We start from the raw sequence: 27,787 nt of genomic DNA, 5'->3' as shown, positions 1-27,787 counted from the left end.
GGGTAGGGCAACCCACTCCAGTATTCCTTCCTGGAGAATCCCACCGCCTGGGGAGGCTCACAGGCCACAGTCCACAGGGTTGCAAAGAATCAGACGTGACTGAAGCGACTGGGCATGCACAATATGGCTTGCCAGGTGTTCCTTTCTCTACACTTCCATGTAAAAAATATTGGGTACCTATTGTATTAATTTCCTGTTGCTACTATAACAAATTACTACAAACTTAGTGGTTTAAAACAATATGAATTTATTATCTTACTGTTCTGGGGGTCAAAAGTCTAAAATTAAGGTAGGACCTGGGCTGCCATTCTTCTGGAGGCTTCAAGGGGAGAATCCTTTTTCTTCCCTTTGTCAGTTTCCAATGCATGACAAGTTGCTTCAGTGGTGGTGGACTCATGGCGACCCTATGACTGTAGCCTGCCAGGTTCCTCTGTCCATGGGGAATCTCCAGCTTCTACGAAATATACAGCAGGGTATTAACTATAGTCAACATGGTGTATATTACAAGCTCTTGCTTCCATGGCCATGTTTTGTTGTTGTTGTTGTTGTTTTTTACTATTATTACTGACCCCAAATCTCCTGTCTCCCCTCTTATAAAGACCCTTGGGATTACATTGAGATCACCTGGGATAACCTAGGTTGATGTTCCCACCTGAAGATCCTTAATCACAAAGCAGTCCACGTTGCTTTATATTCACAGGTTTGGGATTAGCAGGCTGGCATCTGTGGGTGCCATTGCTCTGTCGAACCTACTATGTGCTTGCGAGTTCAAACACGAAAAAGGGCTGCATTCAATATAGTGGACGGAAATAATTTTTCCCAGATTGTTTGAACTACCCATCTCATTTACCAGTAGTCAGAGGACTCTCACATGTTTACCAGCCCCTGGCCCACAGGGCTGTTCAAACTGAACGTTGCTGATATAAGCATATTTATATCAGCTGCCTCCATATGTATTATTACTGTCACTGTTTGGGTACAACATTACAAGACCATCAAAGCAGCTTTCCTCGTTAACAGCGGAGGCGGCAGCAGTTAACACCTTGGCGGTGCAGGGCACAACCGAGGGTCCGAAGGTCACTTTCTTCCCGCGTCCCTTCCCACCCGAGAGGGGGCCCGCTGGCCAGGCCCGGCGCCCCGCGCGCGTCCCGGAGCGGGGCGGGCCCGCCGCGCTCTGTGACGCCCGCCGCGAGGAGCCTCCGGCACCGCCCGCTTCCCGCGGGACCAGCGGCGCGGCCCCAGGCGACCTCCTTTCCCGTTCCGCTCTCTCCGCCTCCGGAAGCTCGGGCGGCCGCCGGGGCGGCGTGGACGGGCTGCGGGAGCGCGCGCACGGGCGCACGGCAGGGACGCCAGCGGCGCGAGGAGGCTGCGGCGCCGGGTGAGCTGCGCGCGGGCGACCCTTTCTCCGCGCCCCCCGCCCCCCGTTCGGGATCCGTTTCCCCTCTCCGGGGCCCAGGCCGCGGCGAGAGCACAGGGTCGGTATGCGGAAGGCGGACCGGCCGGGCCGCGCCCCCCCCCAGCCCTCCGGGCCCCGCCGCCTCTGCGGCCCGGGCAGCCCGTTGGCAGGCGGGTCTAACCCACACGGAGGCGTCCGGGGCCGGCGCGATCGCAGGGCCAGCGCCCCTCGTCGGCCGCGCTGGGATGGCCGGGCCTGACCTCGGGGCGCGTTCGCGGGTGGCGTGGAGTCGGGGTCGGCCGTGAACTAAGACGTGATCCCCCCCCCCGCCCCCGCCCCGGGAGATCCTGGCTCAGGTCTCCCCCGCCCATCTCCGCGGAACTTGACCCTGAACCCAGAGGAGGGAGGGGGATGTCAGTTATCCGCTGCCTCGTGCGGTCCGGAGGGGGTCGTGTAAGGAATCTCAGATCCTAGAAGACAGGTGTTTCCTTTGGGCTGAGGTTTTTGGGTATCCAATAGGTTACCGTCTTTGGACCAAATCATATGTCTTAACTATAGAAACGTCATGTCACAGTATCTAAAATGACAGTTAAAAATGCCGGATTCCTCGTGGTGTGTTTGCCTGATGTAAGGCGAAAGCGTTGGTATTTGTATTGCTGGTTCTGCAAGGATTCTACGAGTGATGGGTGTCTAAGTGACTCCTGGGCAGCTTTGGCGAGTACTTGTCCGCGTTGAGTACCAGCAGGGTTATTGCAGCCCGATGAACTGTCATTTGATTTTTACGCTTTCCCAATATTTTTTAGAGAAACTTTATTATCTTATTAAGTCCATATTTTTATTACTCTTTGATGTAAATTGAATCTCACTAACTGAAGATTGTCAAAAGGATTGCTTAGTGATTGGGACAGTTGGATATTTTTCCCGTTTGTTAAGTCACCTGAATGTTTCAGTTCAGTCGCTCAGTCATATCCCGACTCTTTGCGACCCCATGGACTGCAGCACGCCGGGCCTCCGTGTCCATCACTAGCTCCCCAAGCTTACTCAAACTCGTGTCCATGGAGTTGCTGATGCCAACCAACCATCTCATCCTCTGTCATCCCCTCCTCCTCCTGCCTTCAATCTTTACCAGCATCAGGGTCTTTTCTAATGCGTCAGTTCTTCGCATCAGGTGGCCAAAGGATTGGAGTTTCAGCTTCAGCATCAGTCCTTCCAATGAATATTCAGGATTGATTTCCTTTAGGATGGACTGGTTGGATCTCCTTGCAGTCCAAGGGACTCTCAAAGAGTCTACTTCAACTGCACAGTTCGAAAGCATCAGTTTTTTGGCACTCAGCTTTCTTTATAGTTCAACTCTCACATCCATACATGACTACTGAAAAAACCTGAATGTTTAGGTCCTTGCAATAACCCATCTGTTGGATGTTAGGAACCTAAATCTAAACCTGAAAAGTCTCCCAGACACTGATCTCTGCACCCCTTGTCATGAACTGTGACCATTTAGGGAGACAGATGCTTACAATTGTTGGGGACTACAGGAACCTTGTGGGGCTTCCCGGTGGGGCTTTCCCTTCAGATGGCAAAGAATCCATCTGCAAAGCAGGAGACCTGAGTTCGATCCTTGGGTTGGGAAGATCCCCTGGAGAAAGGAATGTCTGCCCACTCCAGTATTCTTGCCTGGAGAATTCCATGGACAGAGGAGCCTGACGGACTTCCGTCTGTGGGGTCACAAAGAGTTGGACACGACTGAGTGACTTTCATACTCACAGGGATCTTGTGAATGCAAATATGGGGATAGTTGCTTCTAGTGTGTGGAGTAGGAAGGGATGAAGGACAGCTATGGAAAACGATCCAGGAAAAAAAATCAGGTGAAAGAGGTGATTTTTCTGCTTACATAGCTGGCTGTGCTCAGTCGTGTCCAACTTTGCAACCCCATGGACTGTAGCCTAACAGGCTCCTCTCTCCATGGAATTTTCCAGACAAAAATACTTGAGCAGGTTGCCATTTCCTCCTCCAAGGGGATCTTCCCGACCCAGGGATTGAACCCATGTCTCCAGTGTCCCCTGCATTGGCAGGCAGATTCTTTAATACTGTACCACCTGAAAAGCCCTGCATAGCTGGCTCAATCTTAAATCTCCTAATTCCAGACTCCTTCCTCAGATAAACATTCTTTGAATATCTAGTATTTGTCAGGTCTGACTTTAGGCGCTAGGATAGAAAGATGAGCAAGGCACCAGGAGTTCCCAGTTTGCTAAGAAGACAGGGAAGGCGGGAAACAGCTATGAAAAACGGATTTCAAAGAAGTATCTGTAGTCATTTGGCTTAGGGATAGACTTTGGGATTTAGACCTAGCTCATATTGGGGTTGGGAAAGGTCATATCCTCCAGACACACAAATTCCCTCTGCAGCACCCCAGCAAATAGCCATCCAGTCTTTGCTTCAACGGTATCTAGTGACTTGTGGCTAGATGACTTATGGCTCATAATCCTTGAAGGGAATGCATTCCATTTTGGAGCAATTCTAATGTTAAACTCAGAACAGCTTTCTTATGCATTCTATCTGCTGATGCAAGTTCTGCCTCTGGAGCTGCAAATAATAGCTCTCAAGTCTGTTTCATATCACCACTCTTCAAGTATCTGAACACACCCTTTCCCTTAGTTATTTATTTTATTTCTGTGAGCCCTTGGTCGGTAAACCATTAATCATAACTCAGGTTCTAGACTTTTTGCCAAAAGGTGTTTTGACCAAGCAGAATATGATGCAAGTTGTATGTTGCTACACCGGGTTTGTCACTCTCCTTGCCAGAAATACTTGGGAAACTCATTACTGTCTTTGGAATGGTGGTTTGATCACAAGTTCAGTTTGGGATAGAGAGTCACAAGTCAGTTCAAAGTTCTGAATTCTTATTACCTAGGTTAACACTTAAATTTACCTAAGGCTACTGGTTTATTCAGTTTGTGATGCCAGTGAGATTTGTTACAGATTATTTTGTTAGAGGAAAACTGCTGCACAACAAATATATCCAGCAAAATGCGTGGTAAACACTAGCATATGTATCTAATTTTCAGGCCATCCTTTTTTGCAAAGAACTGTTTCTAAAGCCGTATTGCTAAACAAGTCCCGTTTTCTCTTAAAACTCCCTACCACGGGAGGGGTTATTTTACTATCTTGGCCCCTGTTTACTGTCAAATAAATCATCCATATCACAACAATGTGCTTAAAGTTCAAAGAGGGAAGGTCTCAGTTTTTTTCTTTCCATAAGGCTAGGACCATATTTCTAAAGCAGAGTAGAACAGTGGTTAGTCACGTGATCCTCAAAGCTGTCCACTTTAGAATCCTGGCAGACCACTTAACTAGCTGTGTGGCTTCAGGCAAGTTCCCACTTACCAGAGGGTGACAGAATATCTTAAAAGTTGTTGTCACGAGTCAGTGAGTTAGTACTTCTTATGTACTTAGAACAATTAATCCTGAATATTCATTAGAAGGACTGATGCTGAAGCTCCAATACTTTGGCCACCTGATGTGAAGAGACTCGTTGGAAAAGATGAGGGCAGGAGGAGAAGGGGACGACAGAGGATGAGATGGTGGGATGACATCACCGACTCAATGCACATGAGTTTAAGCAAACTCTGGGAAATAGTAAAGGACAGGGAAGCCTGGTGTGCTACAGTCCATGGGGTCACAAAGAGTTGGATGTGACTTAGCGACTGGACAACAACAACATATAAGTACTCAATATGTTTTAACTATTGGTAGTAGTTAGGATAGCAACACTAATACAAATGAGACTTAGCTTAGTAATTTTATTTCCTGAAAAATGTAAGCAAGTTTTGCAGAGGGACGGAAGTTGGAATAATTTGGATGATTTGTTTTTTAAAAGATTTGTGTTTTAACCTGGCTAAGAAAATTAGCTCTGGGCTGTGCAGTGAAACTGTTTGATTTTAGAATTTGAAGAAACTTATTAAAAATTTTTCAATCCTTAAAGGCATTCTTAACCGTGGGAAAAAACAGCTACCACTGCTCTTTTATTCCTTGACGTTTTAAAGTGTGAATTATCTTACAAAAAAGGATAGCTTTGGGGAGAATTTAATGACTATTAATAAGTGCTGTCCATCATTCAATAGCTTATTTGATTTGCTGTTTTTCTCTTTGAACTCAGGTGGGCAGAATTAGATTGATAACGGTCAGTCATGCCTTTTTATATTTGTGATGACCTGTGATCACAGAAAACCGGTTCTTAATTCTTCCCCTTTGTCCCCTTTCCCAGCTTCATTCCTCCTCCCTCCCTTTATAGGCTCATACCCTTGGATATTTAATGCATGTCCTCCCAGGCCAGGCTGGTAGAATTTTATGTATATGTTTGTCCGCTTGAAGAGTTTAGTGTTGTTTGGTTTGTGTGTGTGTATGTGTGTGAAGCTTTTCATGATTATATTGTCATTCATTTAATTCCGCTGTCTTGGTAGACATGATTTTTGTGGCTCTCAGCTCATCATTTTTAACTGATACACAGTATATAATATAAAACATTTCTCTTCTCTGTTTTCCTCCGACTGGACATTGAGTTTTTCCCTCAGTCAGCACTGTTGCAGACAGGCCTGTGATGCACTTTCTTCTCTTTGTGCCCAGGAACACATGACTGAGAAGCAGCAATACCAAGTTTTGAGCCCGAGTATCTGACCCAGTTGGTTCTTTCTCACTGTGCAGACTCCCTGTCAGTCACTTCCTTGCTTAGTTTGTTACATGAACACTATCACAATAACAACAATGTAAAATTTAAAAATGCAGTGGGATTGATGATTTTTAAACTCATTTTTTGTCCAAATGTCTAAATTGTATTATTAATCCAGTATAGATAACAATTTTGTATTAATGCATTTTTCACGCTGATAATAGCCTCAACATCAGGGGGCCACAAAGGGTCCGTTGGTAAACATTTTAGGCTGTGTGGGTGCTATGGTATCTGTCACAGCTACTTAACTCTGCAGATGCAGTGGGAAAGCTGTCAGAGACAGTTCTTCAACCTGTGAGTGGGGCTGTGTCCCAATAAAACTTTATTTATGAAACAAGTGGTGGGCCAGATTTAGCCCATTCACAGTAGTTTGCTGACCTGTGATTTAAATAGTGATTTTAATGGGCTCAAAATATTCCTCTATTCAAGTTTTTTTTTTTTTTTTTTCAGTATTAAAAGTAATGTTGTAATTGTACATTCATAGTCACTAACCATCAAGGAAATGATCTCTCCCTAAGACTGAACCTCAGAAAAGTGGAGAAGGGAATGACTGGCTTTAAGACTGTGAGCCTGAAGCTGTGACCTTTGACCATCACACAGGTTAAGCAAAAGCGCCGTAATCTACGGATGCCACACAAAGGGACAACAAAAAGTTTAAGAATTTAAGAGCAGTAGCTGAGACTGTTGCTAGTGCCTTAGATTTTGATCACATCTCTCATCTTTTAAACTGAGTCGGATTGAAAACTGCCCACTCCCAATGGAGTTCTGACTGCTGGGCCATCCCACCAAACTGGGGCTTTCATAACTAACCCTGAAGCTTCAGCCTGCCCCGGAAATGTGAGTCTTTAACTGGCCAGTCTACCAGAATGATGTCTGTTTGGGCTGGCTTAGCATTCTAAACTCTAGCTGTACTTAATTTACAGAAGTCAGTTTTTCCTTGGCATTCACCTACATATCCACATTTGTGATATGCTTGCCTTGATGATCTCTTATTATTGTTCAGATCATTGGTGCAACTTGATTATTACCCCGGTAGCCCCCATTATCATTTCACTGAGTTACTGTTTTTATGGTAGGGTTTGTTTTTTTTTTTTTCTCATATTTCTCTCTATATATTACCCAGACTTCTGAGTTTGGCAAAGTTTGCAATTACTGTATAAAAATAAAGAGAATAATTTGGAAATTACTCTTAGTCTGATGGTTACACTTTCCTCCTTTTCAGATATATTTTTTGCCAGCATGGATCGGTTTGACGATATATCGGAAGGTGAAGTGGACCATTCTTTCTTTGACAGTGACTTCGAAGAAGCGAAGAAAGGCGAGAGTAGCTCAGTGTTTGACAAGCAAGAGGATGACACTGAAGAGAGAATAGACAAAGATACAGAAAATGTAAACTTGAAACTTGGACTACAAAGAAAGGAAGATGATGTTACTGAGAAGGGAACTGAGAGCAATGGGAAAACTCCTCCAGAGGAGCACCCTGCAGAAGATGGTAATGCACAAGCTGGAAATTCTTCGTCCTCGACCACTCCTTCAAGATCAAAAGTGTGTGATGCTCGAGTAGAACATAAAATACGCTTGCCCACTCCAAATAGCCTTCCGCAAGCTGTAAAAGACGGTGAGCACGACTACTATACAGATGGCGAGGAAAGCACTGATGATGAGAAAAAGCATCATGTCAGGTCCAAGTCAGCTAAGCTGCCGAATAACTTCAAGAAAAGCCTAAGTAAAAAGTATTCCAGAAGCAGTTCCTCTTCCTCTTTGTCCTTCTCATCTTCAAGTTCCGATACAGGCTGTTCAGATACCGGATCTGACGCAGGCCTGTCTGATTCATCTCCATCACTGAAGAAGCGTCTCCCTGGCACCACCCACTTGTCACCCAAACTGAAATATAAACCAGGAGAAAAATCACCAGGAGCCCAGGCTTCAGGTACAAAACCCAAGGTTGGTGATGACACTGAAGAATCAGAAGACACTGTGACCGATGTCACTCCTTTATCGACCCCGGACATCAGCCCGGTTCAGTCTTTCGAACTGGGTGCCTCAAGCGACCGAAAAATGAAAGTTAAAAGGCAAGAAAATGTGAGGCAAGAAGTATATGAAACTGTTGAGGATCTGAAAAATAACTCAAAATCTTTGAAATCAGCCAAAAAAGGGAAGGAAAAACATGAACCCAGTCTCACCTCAAAGTCAACAGCGTTGGATTTCAGTTTGGACCACAGATATAAACAAAAAGTCTTACATGACACAATGGACCTGAATCATCTTTTAAAAGGTAATTTTAAACACTGTGTCTGGAATTTACGTATTTTTTAAATCACTACATCTAGAGATAGGGCCTTTGTTTATTTTATAATTTATTTTTGGCTGCACAGACTTACTCTAGTTGTGGCAAGGGGGGGCTACCCTCTAGTTGGCGTGCACAGGCTTCTTATTTTGGTGGCTTCTCATTGCAGAGCACCGGTTCTAGGTGCATGAACTTCAGTAGTTGCAGCACTTGGGCCCAGTAGTTGTGGGATATGGGGTTAGTTACTCCACAGCATGTGGAATCCACCCAGACCAGGGATCGAAACCCTGTCCCCTACATTGGCAGGTGGATTCTTATCCACTGTACCCCCAGGAAAGTCCTGTGTATTGAATTTAAATATTAAACCTAATATTATATTGAGCTTAAATATTAAATGCTATGAATTTGCCTTGATTTTTCTAGTAGGTGTGTTTTGTTGTTTGAGATCATGGATATATTATTATAATTTAACCAAATTATTTCATTTAAAGATATCTGGAATATCATTATTTATATTACTATAAAACTAATCAACTGGGACTAGAAACTACCTCACAGTGATTCTTAGAAACTCAAAATGCCTGGAGACCAGATAAAATAAATGCAAGAAGGGGAGCCAGATGTTTTCCTATGTGTGATGGAGACACGGGTGTAAGATATATTTCACTTTCTTTGAGAAAGAAAGCAAGAGCACCAGGTTTAAGGGAAGGTGGCATGAATGCTAACAAATTAAGAGAACTCAGAGTAAAGTGTAGGAGACAATTCCGATTTTAAGTTAAAGGCTAGACAGAATTACTGGAAAATAATTACCAAGTTGGTGAAATAGCATGATTCAACTTTTAGTTACTTCTAAGATAGAAGGATTTAAGAATTAAGATAATCCTGACTACTGTATTTCTGTCTCAATTTATTTATACCCATTATTTAGTTTGAAAGGAACAATATATTCCAGGTGAAGTAAAAGCAACCTCACACTTCATCTTTGACTAGTTAATATAAAACTAAAAATATTGAGCTTGCAGGTTAGGTTTTAGGGCAATTGAAGATAAAGTTTTTAAGTTGTAAATAGGACTCTCTTGTCTTGATTTGTTTAAAATGTTAGTTGAAGGAATAAATCGTCAGCTACATAATTTTACATAGGGTGGTGATAGAAGGGCATAAATAAGTCCCTTATTTAGTCAAATGAGTCTCATAGATTGATAAAATGTATTTTGGAGCAACTTACACTTGTGAATGTCCCCTCTTTTATAGGTTTTCTTTGATTGTTACTCATTGATTGTTTAATTATTTAAAATATCAATAGTATAAGGAATGTTGGTCCTTTATTGGACTGGAACCTGGAGGTCCAGAGTCGACGATGAGAGAGTGAAAGAAGGAAAGAGGCTAATATTCCCCGGGTTATGCAGCCAGCTTTCGCGCTCTGGGGAATCAGCCAGAAATAGATATAGATATAAGACAGAAAGAAAGACACGGGGACCCAAACTCTGATGGAGCAAAGGTGTTTTAATCAACATGGTGTGGGCATATATACTGTCTTACAAGGTAGTTACTCTCAGCAAAGATAAAGATTAAAATTCCAGACTTACAAAGCATAAGTCGATCCTTATTACCGTATGGTTCATAAAAAGGAAAAGGGTACTTATCACCGTATTGAAAAGCTAACAAAGAACACCCCTGGATTCCTCAGCCCAGGGAAAGGCGTGCCTCTCCTCTTAATTCCTGAATATTCAGGAATTAATAAGGACAATGGATTCCTGACAGATCCAAACAGCACACAGGAAGCCTCCTGTTAAATGCTTCCTGACAAAGGAAGAATACTCATGAAGTAAACTCTTGAAAAAGATATGCCAGGCTGGTAAGAAAGAGAAAATAAAGTATCAATCTTGTTAGTACACAAAGTAGAATTCAAAATCAGGTTCTTGGCGTTGCCTATTACTATCTAGTGGCTAAGTCTCCATTCAGCATGCCTTTCCTGATAAATGCTCATTCAGTCTCTTAAAACTTTCAAGACTGAGTTTTCTATTCTTGCCCATCTGCTTCTTCCCCTAACAACGGGAATGATCTTTAAAAAAGTAGATCAGACCTACTAGTTTCCTTCTAAACTCTTCAGTGGGTTACTCTTAGGTTAAAAATAAATATCAAATTTCTTACCATAGGCTAACAGACTGTTTGTTCCGTGACTGTTTATCCCAGGAAGTACGTGAGCATCTCTTGGAGAACTACTCACATTGTTAAAACAAACTGTTAAGTGCTGATGCCTGGGCTCTGCCATGGAGAGCCTGGTGCCCTTGTCTCATATGCTGTTAAAGTTGATGAACCATGGCTCCCCATCATCTGTTTACTGCTTCAGCTCCTCTTTCTCTCTTTACCTCTCAGTCCAGTCATAGTACTTCCTTACTGTCCATAGAATGTTAATACTTTGCACTCGTCGGGTATTTGCGCTTGAGGTTGGCCTCTCTCTCTGTAGAGGCTCCTTCCGTCTATTGCTCGGCCCTCAGCTTATCCATCACCTTCTTGGAAATACTCTTCTGAACGTTCTGTGCAGAAGTTTCACACCTACCCTTGCCTCACGGTCACAAAAGCCCATTTCCTTTCAGGAGAGTCTGGAGTTAGTGTAAGCAACATGAGGGCAGGATCTTATTCCTTGGTGGAATCCCCGCATTAGACACTATTTATTACCTAAAGGACGGTGGGACACTTCTGTCCACAGTGCTAACAGTCAGGAAGTATGCATCTTAAGTTTCACTGAAATTGGATTTTAAAGTAACCGTTACCCACTAGTCTTAGGTTTGCCATCTGAAATACATATAGGAAGTTTTTGCCTCCTGCTTCTGCCTTATAATCTTATCCTGTTTTGACTGGGAAACAGAGCTAAAATGTGGCTCAGTCTCTAGGCACGTGGACTAGAGCTTTATCCAATCTGCTGCCCCCTGGGGATCCCTGATCCCAGGACCTGCCCATACAGTACGTGGTGCTCAGGGCTACTACAGGCCCAGGAACAAAGTGGCGTTTTTGCCCACTGATGCATCTGTTATTGGAGTCACCAATATAACCCACCAAAGATTCTGTATAGCAGTAGAGTGTGTTTTAAATACTAACTATGGCGATCAGTATTCATATGGTGTTTTTTGAGGTTTCTCAAATTATTATTCCTGCTGAATTTGCCCAGTGAAGCGTTCGGATTGAAGAATATTTTTGTTTTTCTTTTTTTCATCTTCTCCATAGACCTAAGCCATGGACGTGTGAGATGTGGTGTGTGCGCGGCCAAGCTGTGTCGCTCTGGCTGTCTTCTATGAAGGCAGGCGGTAAAAGATTGCAGAAGTGTTCAACTCTGCTTCTCTCCTCACTGATTTTTTATTTTTATAAAAATGTGATGTTTACACAGCACTGGTTTAGTATTTTCAGACGAATTAACAGATATCTTTCAATTTTTTACCATTAATTTCTAACATGGTAAATATTGATAGATAATACCCACATAAACATTATTTGGGGTCCTCAGTAAACTTTTGGTGTGAGGTCTGTATAAGAACTTCTATTCCTGAAGAATGGATTAATAGTCTATTAGAGAAAAAATAAATTAGCATAGTCAGTCTTCCAAAAGGGGGAAAATGAGGGAAAAAAACAAACAAAAAAATAAGCATTTTTTTTTTAAGATATAGAATTGTGAGAAGAGATCAAACAATATAAGTAAATTGTTTTGACTTATCAGAAGGCATTATCAGAGGGGATAAATTTTTTTAACCAAATCCAACCTGTAAAGATGTTTAAAATATCAATAGTATAGGAAGAATGAAAATAAAGGCTTGAAAAAGTTATGCCAGGCAGGTAACGAGGAGAAAATAGAAATATCAATTAGTACACGAAATAGAATTTGAGATGTGAAAATCACTGAAAGGGACAAAGACGAGTATTTTACATGAACAGACTGACCAAGTACACTAAAAAGATTTAACAGCCATTGATTTGAAGTGTTTGATAAAAGCAAAACAGAGCCAGATGATGAAATTGATAAAGCTGTAATCACTGTGGAAGATTGGTAGATGTTAGACAAAAAAAAAAGTATGAACTACCCACTTACGGGCTGCACTTGGCCCATGGTTTGTTTTTTTTTTTTTTTGTCTATTACATAATATATTTTTTTAAGTGATGAGATACCAGTTTCTATTGCTACATAACAAATTACCCCAGTACTTAGGGTATAGTCATAGTTGCTCAGTCGTGTCCAACTCTTTGCGATTCCATGGGCTAATGTAGCCCACCAGGCTCCCCTGTCCATGCAATTCTCGAGGCAAGAGTAGTGGAGTGGGTAGCCATTCCCTTTTCCAGGGGATCCTCCTGACCCAGGGATCGAACCCTGGTCTCCCACATTGGAGGCAGATTCTTTACCATCTGGGCCACCAGGGAAGCCCCTTAGGGTATAGAGAGAGACTCAAAGGTGGGGGTGACTTGACAGGTGGGGCATGGAATCGTCTGAGTGCTGGCGTACTCACATATCCAGTGTCTGGGCTGGGGGTGGCTTGGGGACGAGGGCTGCTGGGCAGGGGGCTCGTGCATGGCCTCTCCCTGTGGTCTGGCTATTTCACATACCGCAGCCTCAGTGCAGATGGTTCAGAGCCCCAAGGACAGTTCCAGAAAACCAGGCTCACACCTCATCACCTTTTATGACCTAGCATCGGAAGCCACACGACATCATTTCTTCCATGTTCTATTGGTTATAAACCTTCCCAGGTTTAAGAGCAGGGGCATAGACCCTCTTTCTTAATGGGAGGAGTGTCAAATAACACAGACACTCTGCAGAACTTCTTCAGTCCACCCTCTGGCCATACATTGATTTACATTCCTCCCAAATGCAAAACTATGTTCCCCCTTTTCAAAGATCCCTCCCACCTGGTGATCCAGGGTTAAATCAAGTCCCAAGGGCAGCTGTGGCTCTTTGGGTTTGGTTCCTCAATTATAGCTCGAGTACTTTGAGAATCTTATGCCAGGGGAGAGTAGGAAGCCGAAGTAGTAATAATTTTGAACCCCCAAAGTCTCAATATAGATATTCTCTATAAATTCTGCTTGAAAACTGACCGATTCCTTTTGTAGCTCATCTGTTTTCTATCCTGTCTTCTTATGGTGGTAAAATAAACTATTGATACTTTAAAGATTCTGCCTGGAGATCTGCTTAGCAAAAGCCACCAATGGCAGAAGGTATGTTTTCCATTTTCCTTGTTGTCATAGCCAACAGTGTTGCTAAAATTCTGCCGCTTGATCATCTTCACTAGCAGTTTCCTCCAACCCTTTCTAGCCCTACTTACTATCTGATCTCAAAGCTAGTGCTCCAGATGTTGGGTTTTTGTTGCAGAAGCACCCAACTCCTGGCACTGCTTTGTGTGTTAGTCCCTATTGCTCTGATGACAGATCACAATCTTAGATGGGTAAAGTGGCAGCCCAGGATGGCCTGAAGGCTGGGGTCACAATACCCACGCCACACACAGCCCCTCTATGTGGTCTTGATGTCCTCACAGGGTAGTCAGCCTCACAGCCTTAGGGCAGCCAGACAAGGGTGGCCCAGGCCCCAAGCACAAGGGTTCCAGAGACACGGCATTGGGGGGGGAGGGGGTGGGGGGCTGCATCTGTCTCTATTTTTGCCCAGCCTTGGGCTCTATCGTGTTGATCCATGCCATCACAGACCTGCCCAGATGCAAAGGGAGGAGACTGGAAGAATGTCTCAGAAGTTCTCATCTGACAAGATGTTCATAAAGAAACTTAGTAAATTTAATTATTATTCCTTGAATCATCACCTCTCAGTTACAAGAGTTGGGATTTAAAAAAAAAAAACCTTTGAAACATCATTTTAAAAAGCAAATACCATTGGTTTTTTTAATCGGGATTGTGAATATGCCTACAGGGTAGATTTTTTTAAAGAAAAACTAATATTATGTAAATAAGGACATAATATGGCTTGGGATAGATTTTCCATTAATAGTATTCACATGAAAATTTTAAATGCTGTCTGTATCACAGTTTAGGTGCAAGTTAAGCTGGTACTTCTAGTAAATGGTGTTACTGAGTCAAGAAGTGGCTTTAGTGATAATGGATATATTGAAATACTGTAAAGAGTTTGAGCAAAATTGTTTCATTAAAGAAAATTAGGGAAAAGCAGTATTTCTTAAATGTGTAATTTAAATAATGTACATATTTATGTTAATATATTTTTATCCCTGAAATTTTATTCAAATTAACATTTTTTAGATCTTAATTGGAAAGACGGTAGATCATATATTGGAGGTTGCCTCATACTAAAGCATATAGTAGCCACTTTAGAAAAATGTGCTAGTGATACCTGGAATCAGCATGTAAACACTCAACATATACTTTTCCCATCAAGGGGGGTTAGAATGCTATTTTGTTTTGTTTTTTTTTAAATGAATTAGTTTGAAATTCTTCCTTCATTTTATTTTTAGCTGTTGCCTTATTTTGCTTTTAAAAGCTTTTTGTAAATGACATTAGGAAAATAGCTTACTTTTAATTCCCTCTAGAATTTAATTTTAAAGGCTAAATTAATCTAGAAACCTTATTCAATTCTACAAAATGGTTATTTCTTGGAAGCAAGAAAATTCAATTATATATCGTCCATATATATCTCTTTCTAAATGTGTTCCTATTCAGGTTTCGTCATTAGTTTGGTGTGGTTTTCAACAAATTACCAGCCATTAATTTCCTAATTTTTCCTATCAGGAAGTCACTGTTAATAATTTTTTTTTAAGTTTCCTTAATCTCTGATCATCTTTGGTTTAAGCATGGAGATGTAGATTTACAGTTTTGTGACCTTGCTCAAAAGATTTAACTTTTCTGCACCAGTCACATTTTTAAATGGGGTTAAAAATGCTTTTAACAGCATAAAATACTAAGCAAGTAAAAGAGTGTACATAAAGATGGTGGTGGTTCAGTGGCTAAATGTGTCTGACTCCCTGCAGCTCCAGGGAAGCATGCCAGCGTCTCTGACCTTCACTGTCTCCGAGTTTGCTCAGATTCATGTGCATTGAGCCCATGATGCTATCTTAACTATCTCATGCTCTGTCGTCCTCTTCTCCTTTTGCCCTCAGTCTTTCCCATCATCAGGGTCTTTACCAATGAGGAGGGAATGGCAAACAGCACCAGTATTCTTGCCATGAGAACCCCATGAACATAAAGGTACTCTGATATAATGAAAGCGAATAATGGGGGGCTTCCAGTGGCTAAGACTCCACACTTCCAGTGCAGGGGGCATGGGTTCAATCCCTGGTGAGGGAACTAGATCCTGTATGCCTCAACTAAGACCCAGTGCAGCCAAATAAATGATTAATTTAAAACAAATAATGGTTACTTTAAAAAGATATTGTTAAAACAAATGTACCATACTGTTAATCTGATATAATACATTCATTTTTAGTAGAAGCTTAAGGTGAAACAAGCTTGATATGTTTAGAAGTTTCTGATAACTGTTCAGTAATAATTGTGACTTGCTGTAAATTGTTCTAATAATATGAAATATTGAGAATTTAGCATGTTGATAAAAATTTCATTTGGTAATCATAGTATACAAAATATTTTCTTGGTTAAAAGCTCCTTTTATATAAGGTATTCATTTGGCTTATGTCTAGTCAGGAATAAAAGTTTGACTTTTATAGTAGAAGTATTTGTTACAATGCCAATATCAAGACCATAAATCTTGCATAGTAAAATGCTTTCAGGTTAAGTTGAAAGTTTCAGAATATTCTAGCTTTGCTGTTGCCATTTTCTGGCCATTGTATGCATTGCTGAGAACATTTTAGTTTTTTAATTATGTGTGTGGGTGTGCTCAGTCGTTCAATTATATCCAATTCTTTGCTACCCCATGGACTGTAGCTGGCCAGGTTTCTCTGTCCATAGGATTTTCCAGGCAAGAAGACTGGAGTGGGTTGCCATTTCCTACTCCAGGGGATTTTCCTCACCCAGGGTTCGAACCCACATCTCCTGCATTGCAGATGGATTCTTGTGCGCCACTTGGGATCCCTTTCCGACTAATAAAAACCATCTCAACTGATTATTGTGTCAATGCAATCCACCAGAGGTTTATAACTTTTAAGCTTCCTTTAGGAGAACACATAATAAACACGACAAAAGCATTTTCCATAAATTATACCTGCAGTCTACAACCAGTGCCTTGTACATTTCTTGTTAAAATATTTTCATGGTTTTGTGTATAGCATTTATTCCCAATGAACCCAATGAGCATAAACCTCTAAGCTGCCTCTGAATTTTTTTTCCTACCCAGTTGTAGTCTGTATGTCATTGAAATTATTCCATACACCCTTATCATGAGTTAATGTAGTTTCGTTTATAAAAGTTAAAGCATGTACCATGATGCCATCATATTGCTGTTTATTTAGCCATTTTTCCTTTTTTTGTTCACTTTTTTGTTGTTCACTTCTGTAGCTTTTCTGCAATTAGATAAAAAGGGACCACAAAAACATCGCTTTGATCAGCCTTCAGTAGCACCTAGAAAAAACTACTCTTTCACAAGAGAGGAAGTGAGACAGATTGATCGGGAAAATCAGAGGCTTTTGAAAGAACTGTCGAGACAGGCTGAGAAGCCAGGAAGCAAGAGTATGATTCCAAGAAGATCGACTGGTCCTCCCCCTAAGTTGTATCATAGTGCTCTCAACAGACAGAGGGAACAACAAAGGATTGAAAGAGAAAATTTGGTAAGTGACTGAAACATATTAGTCATCAAATAAAGTGCATTTGTACTGATTTGTAAGCCCAACTTTCAGCAAACCCAATACAGCCAAATTTTCTAAATGATATAAAAGTAGGAATAGGTTTGTATGGCATAAAATATAGGATGAGCCATGAGCCTGGAAAGTAACAATATGTGCTTTTTTTATCCAGGAAACTATATTTTAAGGGAGTATTAAATGAGAATACTGCAAAGTCTACTATCTATTTGACTAGATCTGTTAAATTACTATAGCAATACAAGAAATGGTGTCCAAGGATTAGATACATACATCTGTGAAGTATTCAGTCACTAGCTAAATCTATTTTACTTCATTTTATCCTCAAAAGCTAAAATAATTTATATATCACTTATTTTAAATAATACACACTTTCTCAGAGAGGTCAGATTTGGGTGCCCTGCTGCTTGAATGTATGAAAGACATTGATTATTAAAAATCGTATAGTAATAGTCCTTTGATATCCTAAGAAATATATATATGGAAACTGTTGAAAATCTTCACATTAAAAACTACTATTCATAGCATATCATTCTCTTTATAAAATGTAATTCATAATTGCTGATATTTACAGAGCTCTTTAATGCTGGGCATTATTCCAGATGTCTTCTAAATATTAGCTTATTGAATCCAGACAATAATTCTTTCAGGGACGTACTTTATTTATATCTACATCTTACAGGTGGAATAATTGAGACCTAAAAGGGTTAAATAATTAACCCGTGGACAAAGAGCTGCTAAGCAAGTGACTGAGCCAAGATTTTAAACCCAGGTAGCATCTTCAACTAAAGTTAGACCTTTAATGAACACATACATTCAGAGTTAAAATAAGTGATAAAGCTGTTATTGAAATTACTAGAACAGTTCCCCAAATTCACCCTTATTATGTTTCATCATCACTACAGTTCTACTTAACCTGAATTTGCAAGAGTAACTCTTATGAATTTCTTTATTACCATCACTAACACCAAGAGTTGGTGAGCTAGGGTAGGATATTTGCAAAAAATAGTAAAATACTGGTCAAGAGAGTTACCCTGAATATGGCAGGGAGTAGATTACAGCAGAAGAAGTTGAAATGAGGGTGATGGGTAGTGAACTACATGCTAACTTTCTCCACATCACTCTAGCAAGTTCAGGATTCATTTATATTTTATGAAAATGGTTAAACAGCTAGAGCAGGTGGTAGAATCTTATCCAGGTTTCCTCGCTTTGGGATTACTTTTTTCTTTTTAACATCTTTTTTGAGGTATAATTTACATGCCATACCCATTTCAAGTGTACAGTGGGTTCTGATAAATTACATGATTCATTTTTTTTAAGTTAGAGTAATATATAAAAGTAACAAAATTTGCCATTTTAAGTTTTTAAAATTTTCAATGTCTTTATTATTATTTTGATATGCACATGCTGCTATGTTTATTTTTAATTTACTCCTGGCGGTGCTGTTTTTGTTGCTGCATGCGGACCTCCTCTATTTGGGTGGAGCAGGGGCTCCTGTCTAGTTGTGGTCCATGGGCTTTTCGTTGTGGCAGCTTCTCTCGTTGCAGAGCACGCGGGCTCTAGGGCACAGGGGCTCCTTAGCTGTGGCTCACGGGCCGTAGAGCATGCAGGCTCAGTCGTTGTGGCACACAAGCCCAGTTGCCCCACGGCCCGTGAAATCCTCCTGGACCAGGGATCGAACCTGTGTCCTCTGCATTGGCAGGCAGGATTCTTATCCATGCGCCACCAGGGGAGTTCGCCGTTTTAACTGTTTTGAGTGATTGGTTCAGTGACATTAATTACACTCACCATGTTGTGAATTGTGAATAAATACTACTTATTTCCAAAATTTTTTTGATCACTCCATACAGAAATACTGTGCCAAACAATAGCGCTCTGTTCTCCCTTCCCCTCAGCCCTTGGTAACCTCTAATCTGCCTTCTGTCTCTATTTGTCTATCCTAGATATTTCATATTAGTAGAATAATAGACTATTTGGTCATTTTGTCTCTGGCTGATTTCACTCCATAATGTTTTCAAGGTCCATCCATGTTGTAGCCTGTATCAGAACTTCATTCCTTTTTGTGGCTGAATAATAGTCCCTGTGTGTATATATGCCGCATTTTGATTCCCCATTCATCTGATGATGGACACTTGGGTTGTTTGCACATTTTGGCTATTGTGAATAACGCTGCACTGAACACTGGCTATAGGTATCTCTTCAGGTCCCAGCTTGCAGTTCCTTTAGGTGTGTACCTAAGAGTGGAATGGCTGGGTCATATAGTAATTCTATATTTATCGTTTTGAGGAACTTGGGTTTGCTTTTGAAAAGTTGAAGCCATTAATGTCTAGGGACTATTCTAGATACAAACGAGATGAAAACTGGTAAGCAGCTTCTGTTTACAGCTTCCGTTATACCCCATATCAATTGTACATCTCAGCTATTTTAATAAGCAGTGGAAAATTACCACTATTTTTTTCTTTTTACTTTGTTACTTAGTAATTTGTATATCTGAGCAATATTTTTCTCCATTTCATAGTAGGATCTTTTTTGTTATACTTGGGAACAGTAGAACATAAAGTGAACCACATGTATAATTTAAATTTTCCTAACAGTTACATTAGAAATGTCAAAGAAATAGGTGAAATTATTCCGCTATAATATTTACCTGACTAAATAAAAAATATTACACTTTAACATGTAATGAATATAAAAAACTGTTGAGAGATATTTTATGTTTTTTGATACTAAGTCTCTGAAGTCTGTTGTATATTTTATACTTAGAGCATATCTCAATTTGAACTAGCCACATTTTAAATGTTCTGTAACAATATGTGGCTTTTGGCCTTGGACAGTGCAGCTCTGGATCAAAAGCTTAATTCACAAGTAGAAAAAGTAGCTTAAAGCTAAATGGTGAAATAAGCATAATTTATTATAAAAATTATGTTATTGTAAGGAATAGGAATTGTCCATATTTATGCTTAACTCTTCTTTATTAAGCAAATATTTGCTTTATTAAGCAAAATAAAACTAATTCTATATATTGTAACATTTTTTTCTTGGCTGGTCCTTTGCATTCTTCATAATAGCTGATTATTTTCCTTTATAAAAAATTTTTAATTAAATTTTTGTTGGAATTGTGTTGAGTTTACATTTTAATTGCAGAGTGTTGGGCACTCTTAAAATATGACCTTTTAATCTAGAAATGTGGTATGTCCTGTTTACTCAAGCCTTCTTAACACTCGACCTTGGTAAGGTTTGTAGTTTTCTTTAAAACTATATTTTTCGTTATCGTAACAATAACCCTATATGCAAGACAGAAAAAGAGACATAGATGTATAGAACAGACTTTTGGACTCTATGGGAGAAGGCGAGGGTGGGATGATCTGAGAGAACAGCATCGAAACATGTGTGTTTTCAAGGGTGAAACAGATCGCCAGTCCAGGTTGGATGCATGAGACAAGTGTTCGGGGCTGGTGCACTGGGAAGACCCAGAGGGATGGGATGGGGAGGGAGGTGGGAGGGGGGGATCAGGATGGGGAACACATGTAAATCCAGGGCTGATTCATGTCATGTATGGCAAAAACCACTACAATATTGTAAAGTAATTAGCCTCCAACCAATAAAAATAAATGGAAAAAAATAATAATAATAAAAATAATTGGGAAAAAAATCCGAGAGAGGACTCTGGAAAAAAAAAACAAGAACTATATTTTTTATGTTATTGCCATGAAATTTTTCATTTTGTTTTCTAATTGGTTATTTTCGTAAACTATCAACTTTTGTGTATTCATTGTATAACCAGCCACCTATGAAACCCTTATATAGAGCTGCATTGGCTCAAATAGTTCTTCAGTGTGAGATGATACACTTTTTAACCTGTTTGCCGGATTGTTTGTAGTCAAAACACACATGCAAGGGTGCGCGTGTACACACACACGACACTTTTGTGTCCAATGTACTGCACAACCAGGGTCCATTACTTTGTAATTTTCGTGATTCATAATCCTTCATTTGCTCCATCTCCAGTGATAGAGACCAGTTCGCATGGCTCACAGGCATGATGACTAAAGCAATTCTGTTCCAGTTCCCTAACATCAGCTCCTTAGCAATCCAGAGGCTGCAGGCCTCCAGGGAAAAGGTGTGCAGAACAGGTGAAGAGGACAGCCCTCTGCAGTAGAGGGCGCACTTGCTGCATATAGACCCAACTGTATTAGAACTTGGTTACTTCAAAAGGGTACAATTTTTTAAAAATTTGGAACTGTTCTTATTAAACCATGTTTACATATATTCATTTGGAGACAAGATGAATTCTGTTTTTAAGAAAAATTGCAAGAATAATTTTAGCAGAAGGAGAAGGGAAGGGGTCAACGGGGGTACTTTATAATAGTTTCCTATAGTATAGTTTATAGTTTCACTTTACTTGCTGAAAGAAATGACATTATTTCCTGCTCTTAAATGTATATATGTCAGTTCCTCTCTAAGCATATGTTCACGGTCGTTTCTAGCATTAATATTAAGAGCACGGGCTCTTAGCATTATTACTCCCATAATGTCATTTCTGTGAGAAAATAAGGTTTAGTGTATTGCAACTTACAGCATCTTTTCTAAGATTGTAACCTGACAAAGAAGAGAGCTGTGCCCACAATCAGTTGTTAAAATCATAGTGGTTTTGGTTAGCTATAGGACAGGTAGAAACTTTTAGATTTTCCACATTATTATTGAAATATTTTTTTCCGCAGTGACTTGAAGTCTTTTCTACTTTATTTTGTGAATTTCAGTTTCTGGAAAGTGTTTGCCTTTTTTAAAAACTACTGCTGTTTATCTAACGTTAGCTTTTAAATGGTTCATTTAAATGAAGGCTTTTCTGAAAAGGCTTGAAGCTGTGAAGCCAACAGTTGGCATGAAACGCTCTGAACAGCTGATGGACTATCACCGCAACATGGGTTATCTCAGCTCATCCCCAGTCTCCAGACGAGTGAGGTCAACGCTCAGCCAGTACAGCTCACTAAGTAAGCACACGCACACGTTATTTTGTACTTGTTTGTACCCTTTTCCCTTTTAAAAGTTTATGACTTAGGTTCTTATGATAGAGCTTTAAAATGCTGACTTCTGGAATGCAGTCTATGTGTGTTTCACTGGCATGCCTTGTTTTGTGTTTGTTCACTTAACTTCAGGTTTCATTTTTTACAGCATATAGTGGCCACATAGGAAGGCAACCAGTTAATTTTCAGTTAAATAACTGAAAATATCAGTAGTCTCTTAGGTAGTGGAGGAGAGACTTTTAATTTCAGTGTGTTTATTAAAGGAAGAAATGAACAGATAAGACTGTTTAAAAGTTGCTGAAGCAGTCTCTTTAGCCGGTGAAGAATTTTCAGTAGTATCTTCCAGCCCTAATGCATGCTTCTTCTTCACTGGTAACTAAGACAAAAATTAGCAATCTGTAGTCATCAGATTAATCCCTCTTAGTGCTCAGTATTTGATCCATCACACACCCAGAGAACACAGGTGGGAGTGACCGCTGAGTGCTGGATTGTACAACACTCGGAAAGGCCAGACCATTCCCTGCAGAAGTCTGTGCTGTTACTACTTGTATATGTTCTAAGCTATAAAGTCTGTAAAAGCTAGTCTGGTTTTAGAAAAGGCAGAGGAACCAGAGATCAAATTGCCAACATCCGCTGGATCTTCGAAAAAGCAAGAGAGTTCCAGAAAAACATCGATTTCTGCTTTATTGACTATGCCAAAGCCTTTGACTGTGTGGATCACAATAAACTGTGGAAAATTCTGGAAGAGATGGGAATACCAGACCACCTGACCTGCCTCTTGAGAAACCTGTATGCAGGTCAGGAAGCAACAGTTATAACCAGACATGGAACAACAGACTGGTTCCAAATAGGAAAAGGAGTACATCAAGGCTGTATATTGCCACCCTGCTTATTTAACTTATATGCAGAGTACATCATGAGAAATGCTGGGCTGGAGGAAGCACAAGCTGGAATCAAGATTGCCAGGAGAAACATCAATAACCTCAGATATGCAGATGACACCACCCTTATGTCAGAAAGTGAAGAAGAATTAAAGAGCCTCTTGATGAAAGTGAAAGAGGAGAGTGAAAAAGTTGGCTTAAAGCTCAACATTCAGAAAACTAAGATTGGGGAGGAGCTAAGACAGCAGAGGAAGAGGACGGGGAGACCACTTTCTCCCCCACAAAGTCATCGAAAGAACATTTGGACGCTGAGCAAACCCCACAAAACAACTTCTGATCGCTAACAGAGGACATCAGGTGCCCAGAAAAGCAGCCCATTGTCTTCAAAAGGAGGTAGGACAAAATATAAAAGATAAAAAGAGAGACAAAACAGCTAGGGACAGAGACCTGTCCCGGGAAGGGAGTCATAATAGAGGAAGTTTCCAGAAAACTAAGATCATGGCAACTGGTCCCATCACTTCATGGGAAATAGATGGGGAAACAGTGGCTGACTTTATGTTTTTGGGCTCCAAAATCGCTGCAGATGGTGATTGCAGCCATGAAATTAAAAGACACTTACTCCTTGGAAGGAAAGTTATGACCAACCTAGATAGCATGTTAAAAAGCAGAGACATTACTTTGCCAACAAAGGTCTGTCTAGTCAAGGCTATGGTTTCTCCAGTGGTCATGTATGGATGTGAAAGTTGGACCATGAAGAAAGCTGAGCACTGAAAAATTGATGCTTTTGAACTATGGTGTTGGAGAAGACTCTTGAGAGTCCCTTGGACTGCAAGGAGATCCAACCAGTCCATCCTGAAGGAGATCAGTCCTGGGTGTTCACCGGAAGGACTGATGTTGAAGCTGAAACTCCAATACTTTGGCCACCTCATGCGAAGAGTTGACTCATTGGAAAAGACCCTGATGCTAGGAGGGATTGGGGGCAGGAGGAGAAGGGGACGACAGAGGATGAGATGGCTGGATGGCATCACCGACTCAATGGACATGGGTTTGAGTAAACTCTGGGAGTTGGTGATGGACAGGGAGGCCTGGCCTGCTGCGATTCACGGGGTTGCAGGGAGTCGGACATGACTGAGCGACTGAACCACGCATCACTTCCTTGGTAGAATTAGTGACTAAGAGAGGGTCTTATTCCAGTAACTCAAAACTTAATATCATGCCGTGAATGTGATAAATTATTTGTTGAATAAATGTATAAATGGTTATACAAAGAGACTTTATTTTTCCCACTAGAATCTTTTGAGAGGCTTTTAAAAATACTTATTCCTACCCCAAATCTATTGCATCAAAATGCCCTTGTATAGAGTTTGGTTATGTTTGTTATTTTAAGTTCCACAGGGAATTCTGAAGAACATTCCTGGTTGGGAATAGAATTAGACTATTAAAAACACATGTGAGATAGAGAAGACAGTTTTATTTTAATCTGGGCTTCAAATTAGGAAAGGAAGTGTATCAGATGATGGTTTATGTGTTTAGTTAGTTCAGATAATTTCTTGCTCTTCATTTATTTTCAGAAGGAGCTTCCAGGACATCCAGTGCTACCAGCGGCCTCAGCTGTAAGAGTGAGCCATCTGCTTTTGACACAACAGGCGGTGGCCTGTTGCTAAGATCTAAGCCCCAGAATGTCCGTACAGCTTGGTTATAAAACCTCTTTTTACTTTAAACATTGTTCATCCAATTCTTAGTTGAAGTGCTCTTGTATAATGCTGTCATTCTCTGTGTAGACCTCTAAACACTGGTTTAAGCAATTTAAGGTGTACTAGCAGTGACTTGTATTGTAATTGGATGCAAAATTGTTTTCAAAAAGACAACTTAATATGAAAATCAGTGTTTCCTGGGAGGAGGTGTTTATATGAGACATGTATATATTTCGTAGAGAAATGGTGGTATAGCTGTGTCTTTTCTCAACATAGAAATTGGTTCAACTATTGGACTGATGAAGCAGTTGTGATAGCATCCTGCATGTTGGACCAAAATGTTAGCTATATAGTTCTCATTTATGTGTTGTTTTGTTTTTATTTTCTGTAAGTTTTATACAGTGAGCGCAGCTCCTGACTGACTTGGTTTTCTCTTTGCTTCAGAACCTGGGTAGTGTGACTTATAACTTGATTGTAAGATAGTTATTATGAAACTAATCTTGAAATTTGTTCCGATTGGCGGCGCTGATTTAGATTTGAGGAGAAGACAGAAGCTTGCACTAGGGCAGTCCTTGTGATTCACCAGAGGTGCCTACTACCTCTATAGAAGTGTGCACTTAGTTAGATCTTAAAAATGTTATCAACCGTTCCAGACCATTTCAAATTGTGAGTCTTAGAAAGCTCAATTTAGAAGCTCCTCTTTTGTGTTTTTCAGGGGAAGTAGGTAAGGATTCTGTTAGGTTTCTTTAGAGCTCCTGCATTGTGAATAGTTTGTCCAGTGTCCAGATCCTCATAAGCAAAAGCAAGTATTTGTTGAATTAGCAGACGAGCACCTCCAGCTTGAGGATCCAAGAAGCAGATCCCAAGTTGTGTCAGGACAGTGTTTTAAGGGGTGTTGTTAATGGGTTGTGCTGTATTCAGCGTTTATTGTTTTAAGTGAGAGGAAGCGTGAAACAAATGCATTGTTCTCACCCCTTTTGTTTTTAAGGGCTGACAAAGAAAACTAAAGAGATGAATGATAAAGGAGGAAAAAAATCCCGTATTTGTTGAGGCTACTTTATAAATGTCAGCCAATTTTTTGGTTTTGTTTTGGCCTTTTGTATTGAATCCTGGAAGTACCATTTTTGCCAGTTTCACTTTCTAAGACCTTTTGAAATTAGTGATGTGTGAGTAGGGTGTAATAAAGGTGACTCTTAAAATCAGTATTTTCTCTGTCAATCTGTAGGCTCTTGTACAACGAAGTATATCTTGGTCATGTTGCTTCTGCTGTTCTAGTTATCACTGTTTTCATTACTGGCCTTTTGTATACCTTAAAATGTATTGCTAAGTTTCTATACTAAATGCCAAATCTGTCCTTTTTTTTTTAGTGTGAATTTTTGATCTGTAAACACAGTAATATTTGTTTTTTGTTTTTCTGAGTTGCTCAAGCTCTGTAGCGTGTACACCAAACTTAACTTTTCTTAAACACCTTCAGCGGTAAGCCAAACTGCATTTTGCTAAATATCAATTCAGAATGTCTTGGTCTTAGTTTGTATTGATAGATTTTGTTTCAGGTAGGGCTTGAGAAGGGTGGGGAGAATGGGGTTAAAAAATTCATGGGAAAACAACCTGACCATGAGATTTTTCTGCTGCTTTCTTTGAGTTATAATGTTCATTTGTTGTTATTTGATATTCTGGTGTATAGGTTTTTACATCATTTAGTGCTTTACTTTATAAACTTTAGCTGTACTAAACCAAGGTTTTGTTTTCTAACTTATTGCACTTTTCGATGTTTGTGTAACAACCTGTCTTTAAGGAGAGATAAGATAATGCTGAATTTAAAATTCAGCATTTGAATATATTCCCAGTAGTGAGTTAGCCAATTTTTTAAAATTGGTTTTTAAGTTGTTAGGGGGAAAAAGAAACCTTTTATGTAATAGCATTAGTCTCTGAATACATTGTATATAGTCTTTGCTGCCATATGTCATATACCATATGGTACAATTTTAATTTGATAGATAAAAGCTGTACTTTTTTTTTCTTTGATCTTAAAAATTTTTTTTTTCTCTGTACTTTGATTTTAGATACTAAATTAACACCTTCAGTTTTTACTACTTAGGCAGGGGAGTTTCGTCTAAGTATTACTGTTAACAGAGATTCAGCTTGAAGCAAAAGTCAGAAAGAACAACAATGCTCCTCTTTTCAAAGAGAAATTTACAACTGTTGTCATGGTTATTTTACATTGAAAAGTATAAGTAGAGGGGTAGGAGTTGAAAAATGTGATCTTCTCCGATGTAAGTCAAGATGCCTTTTAAGTTGTTAGGATTTAAGGGGTATTTTTATGAAGAAATCAGAAGTATATTATTTTCATTTTCAAAACATAAAAAATGTGAAGGACTGTCTAGCATCACTTTATATTTGGTTCCCTTGTACCTAAGATACATATTTTGAAAATTTACATGTGCAACTAGAAATGATACTCATCTAAGGTCAGCAATTACTAGGCAAAGTTCTTATTGAGAGTTACTTCCATATCTGTTAAATGTTATACTGGTATTGCATCCTTCTTAATAAGATCGTATGAAAAATTTTGAATTATTAAAGTTATTTCCTAAGGATAAAATTACCCTCATACTTCCCCTGCTTCCTTTTTTTCCAGTCTCCGTAAAAAGCTGCTTTCTTAGCTACTACCCCAAATAAACGTTTTCTTGTTTGCTTGTAAATGTAGAGTATTGTAGTTGTTTTCAGCCCATTAACCCAAATGTCCAAAATGGCTATCTAGGTAACTTTAAAAAGAGGTCACTGGGATGGATATGTGTGTGTACTTTGATCTTCAAATTCAAATACTGCACAGTATGAAAAGTATTATGACCAATGTAAAGTTGGGGACACAAGTTTAAGTTACTCTATTATTTTAATAATTCATAAAATGTTTAATATCTTAAATGCCAAAGTTGGAACCTATATAAATGATTGTAAATCATCCAAGAAAATGTGCTTAATGCTCATGACTACTTTATTTGTATGAATAAAGATAGTAAGAAACTTAAAAA

General features: G+C 39.9%; 1 protein-coding gene across 3 annotated transcripts; it reads left to right on the top strand.

The window, feature by feature from the left end:
- Positions 1 to 1,305: 1,305 nt before the first annotated feature.
- CFAP97 (cilia and flagella associated protein 97) lies at positions 1,306 to 27,787 on the top strand. 3 transcript variants are annotated; one of them, XM_061134827.1, is made up of 5 exons: positions 1,306 to 1,378; positions 7,345 to 8,397; positions 16,855 to 17,123; positions 21,997 to 22,147; positions 24,636 to 27,787. In XM_061134827.1, the coding sequence occupies exons 2-5, from the start codon at positions 7,362 to 7,364 to the stop codon at positions 24,761 to 24,763; spliced, it is 1,584 nt and encodes a 527-aa protein (XP_060990810.1). In that variant the 5' UTR covers positions 1,306 to 1,378; positions 7,345 to 7,361; the 3' UTR covers positions 24,764 to 27,787. The 3 variants fall into 3 exon arrangements, with proteins under 3 accessions (XP_060990810.1, XP_060990808.1, XP_060990809.1); XM_061134825.1 differs by having other exon boundaries at positions 24,633 to 27,787; XM_061134826.1 differs by having other exon boundaries at positions 1,367 to 1,475; positions 24,633 to 27,787.

This window comes from Dama dama, chromosome 32, assembly GCF_033118175.1.
Source record: "Dama dama isolate Ldn47 chromosome 32, ASM3311817v1, whole genome shotgun sequence".
NCBI classification, from domain to species: domain Eukaryota; kingdom Metazoa; phylum Chordata; class Mammalia; order Artiodactyla; family Cervidae; genus Dama; species Dama dama.
This window is presented reverse-complemented; position numbering and strand designations above follow the sequence as displayed.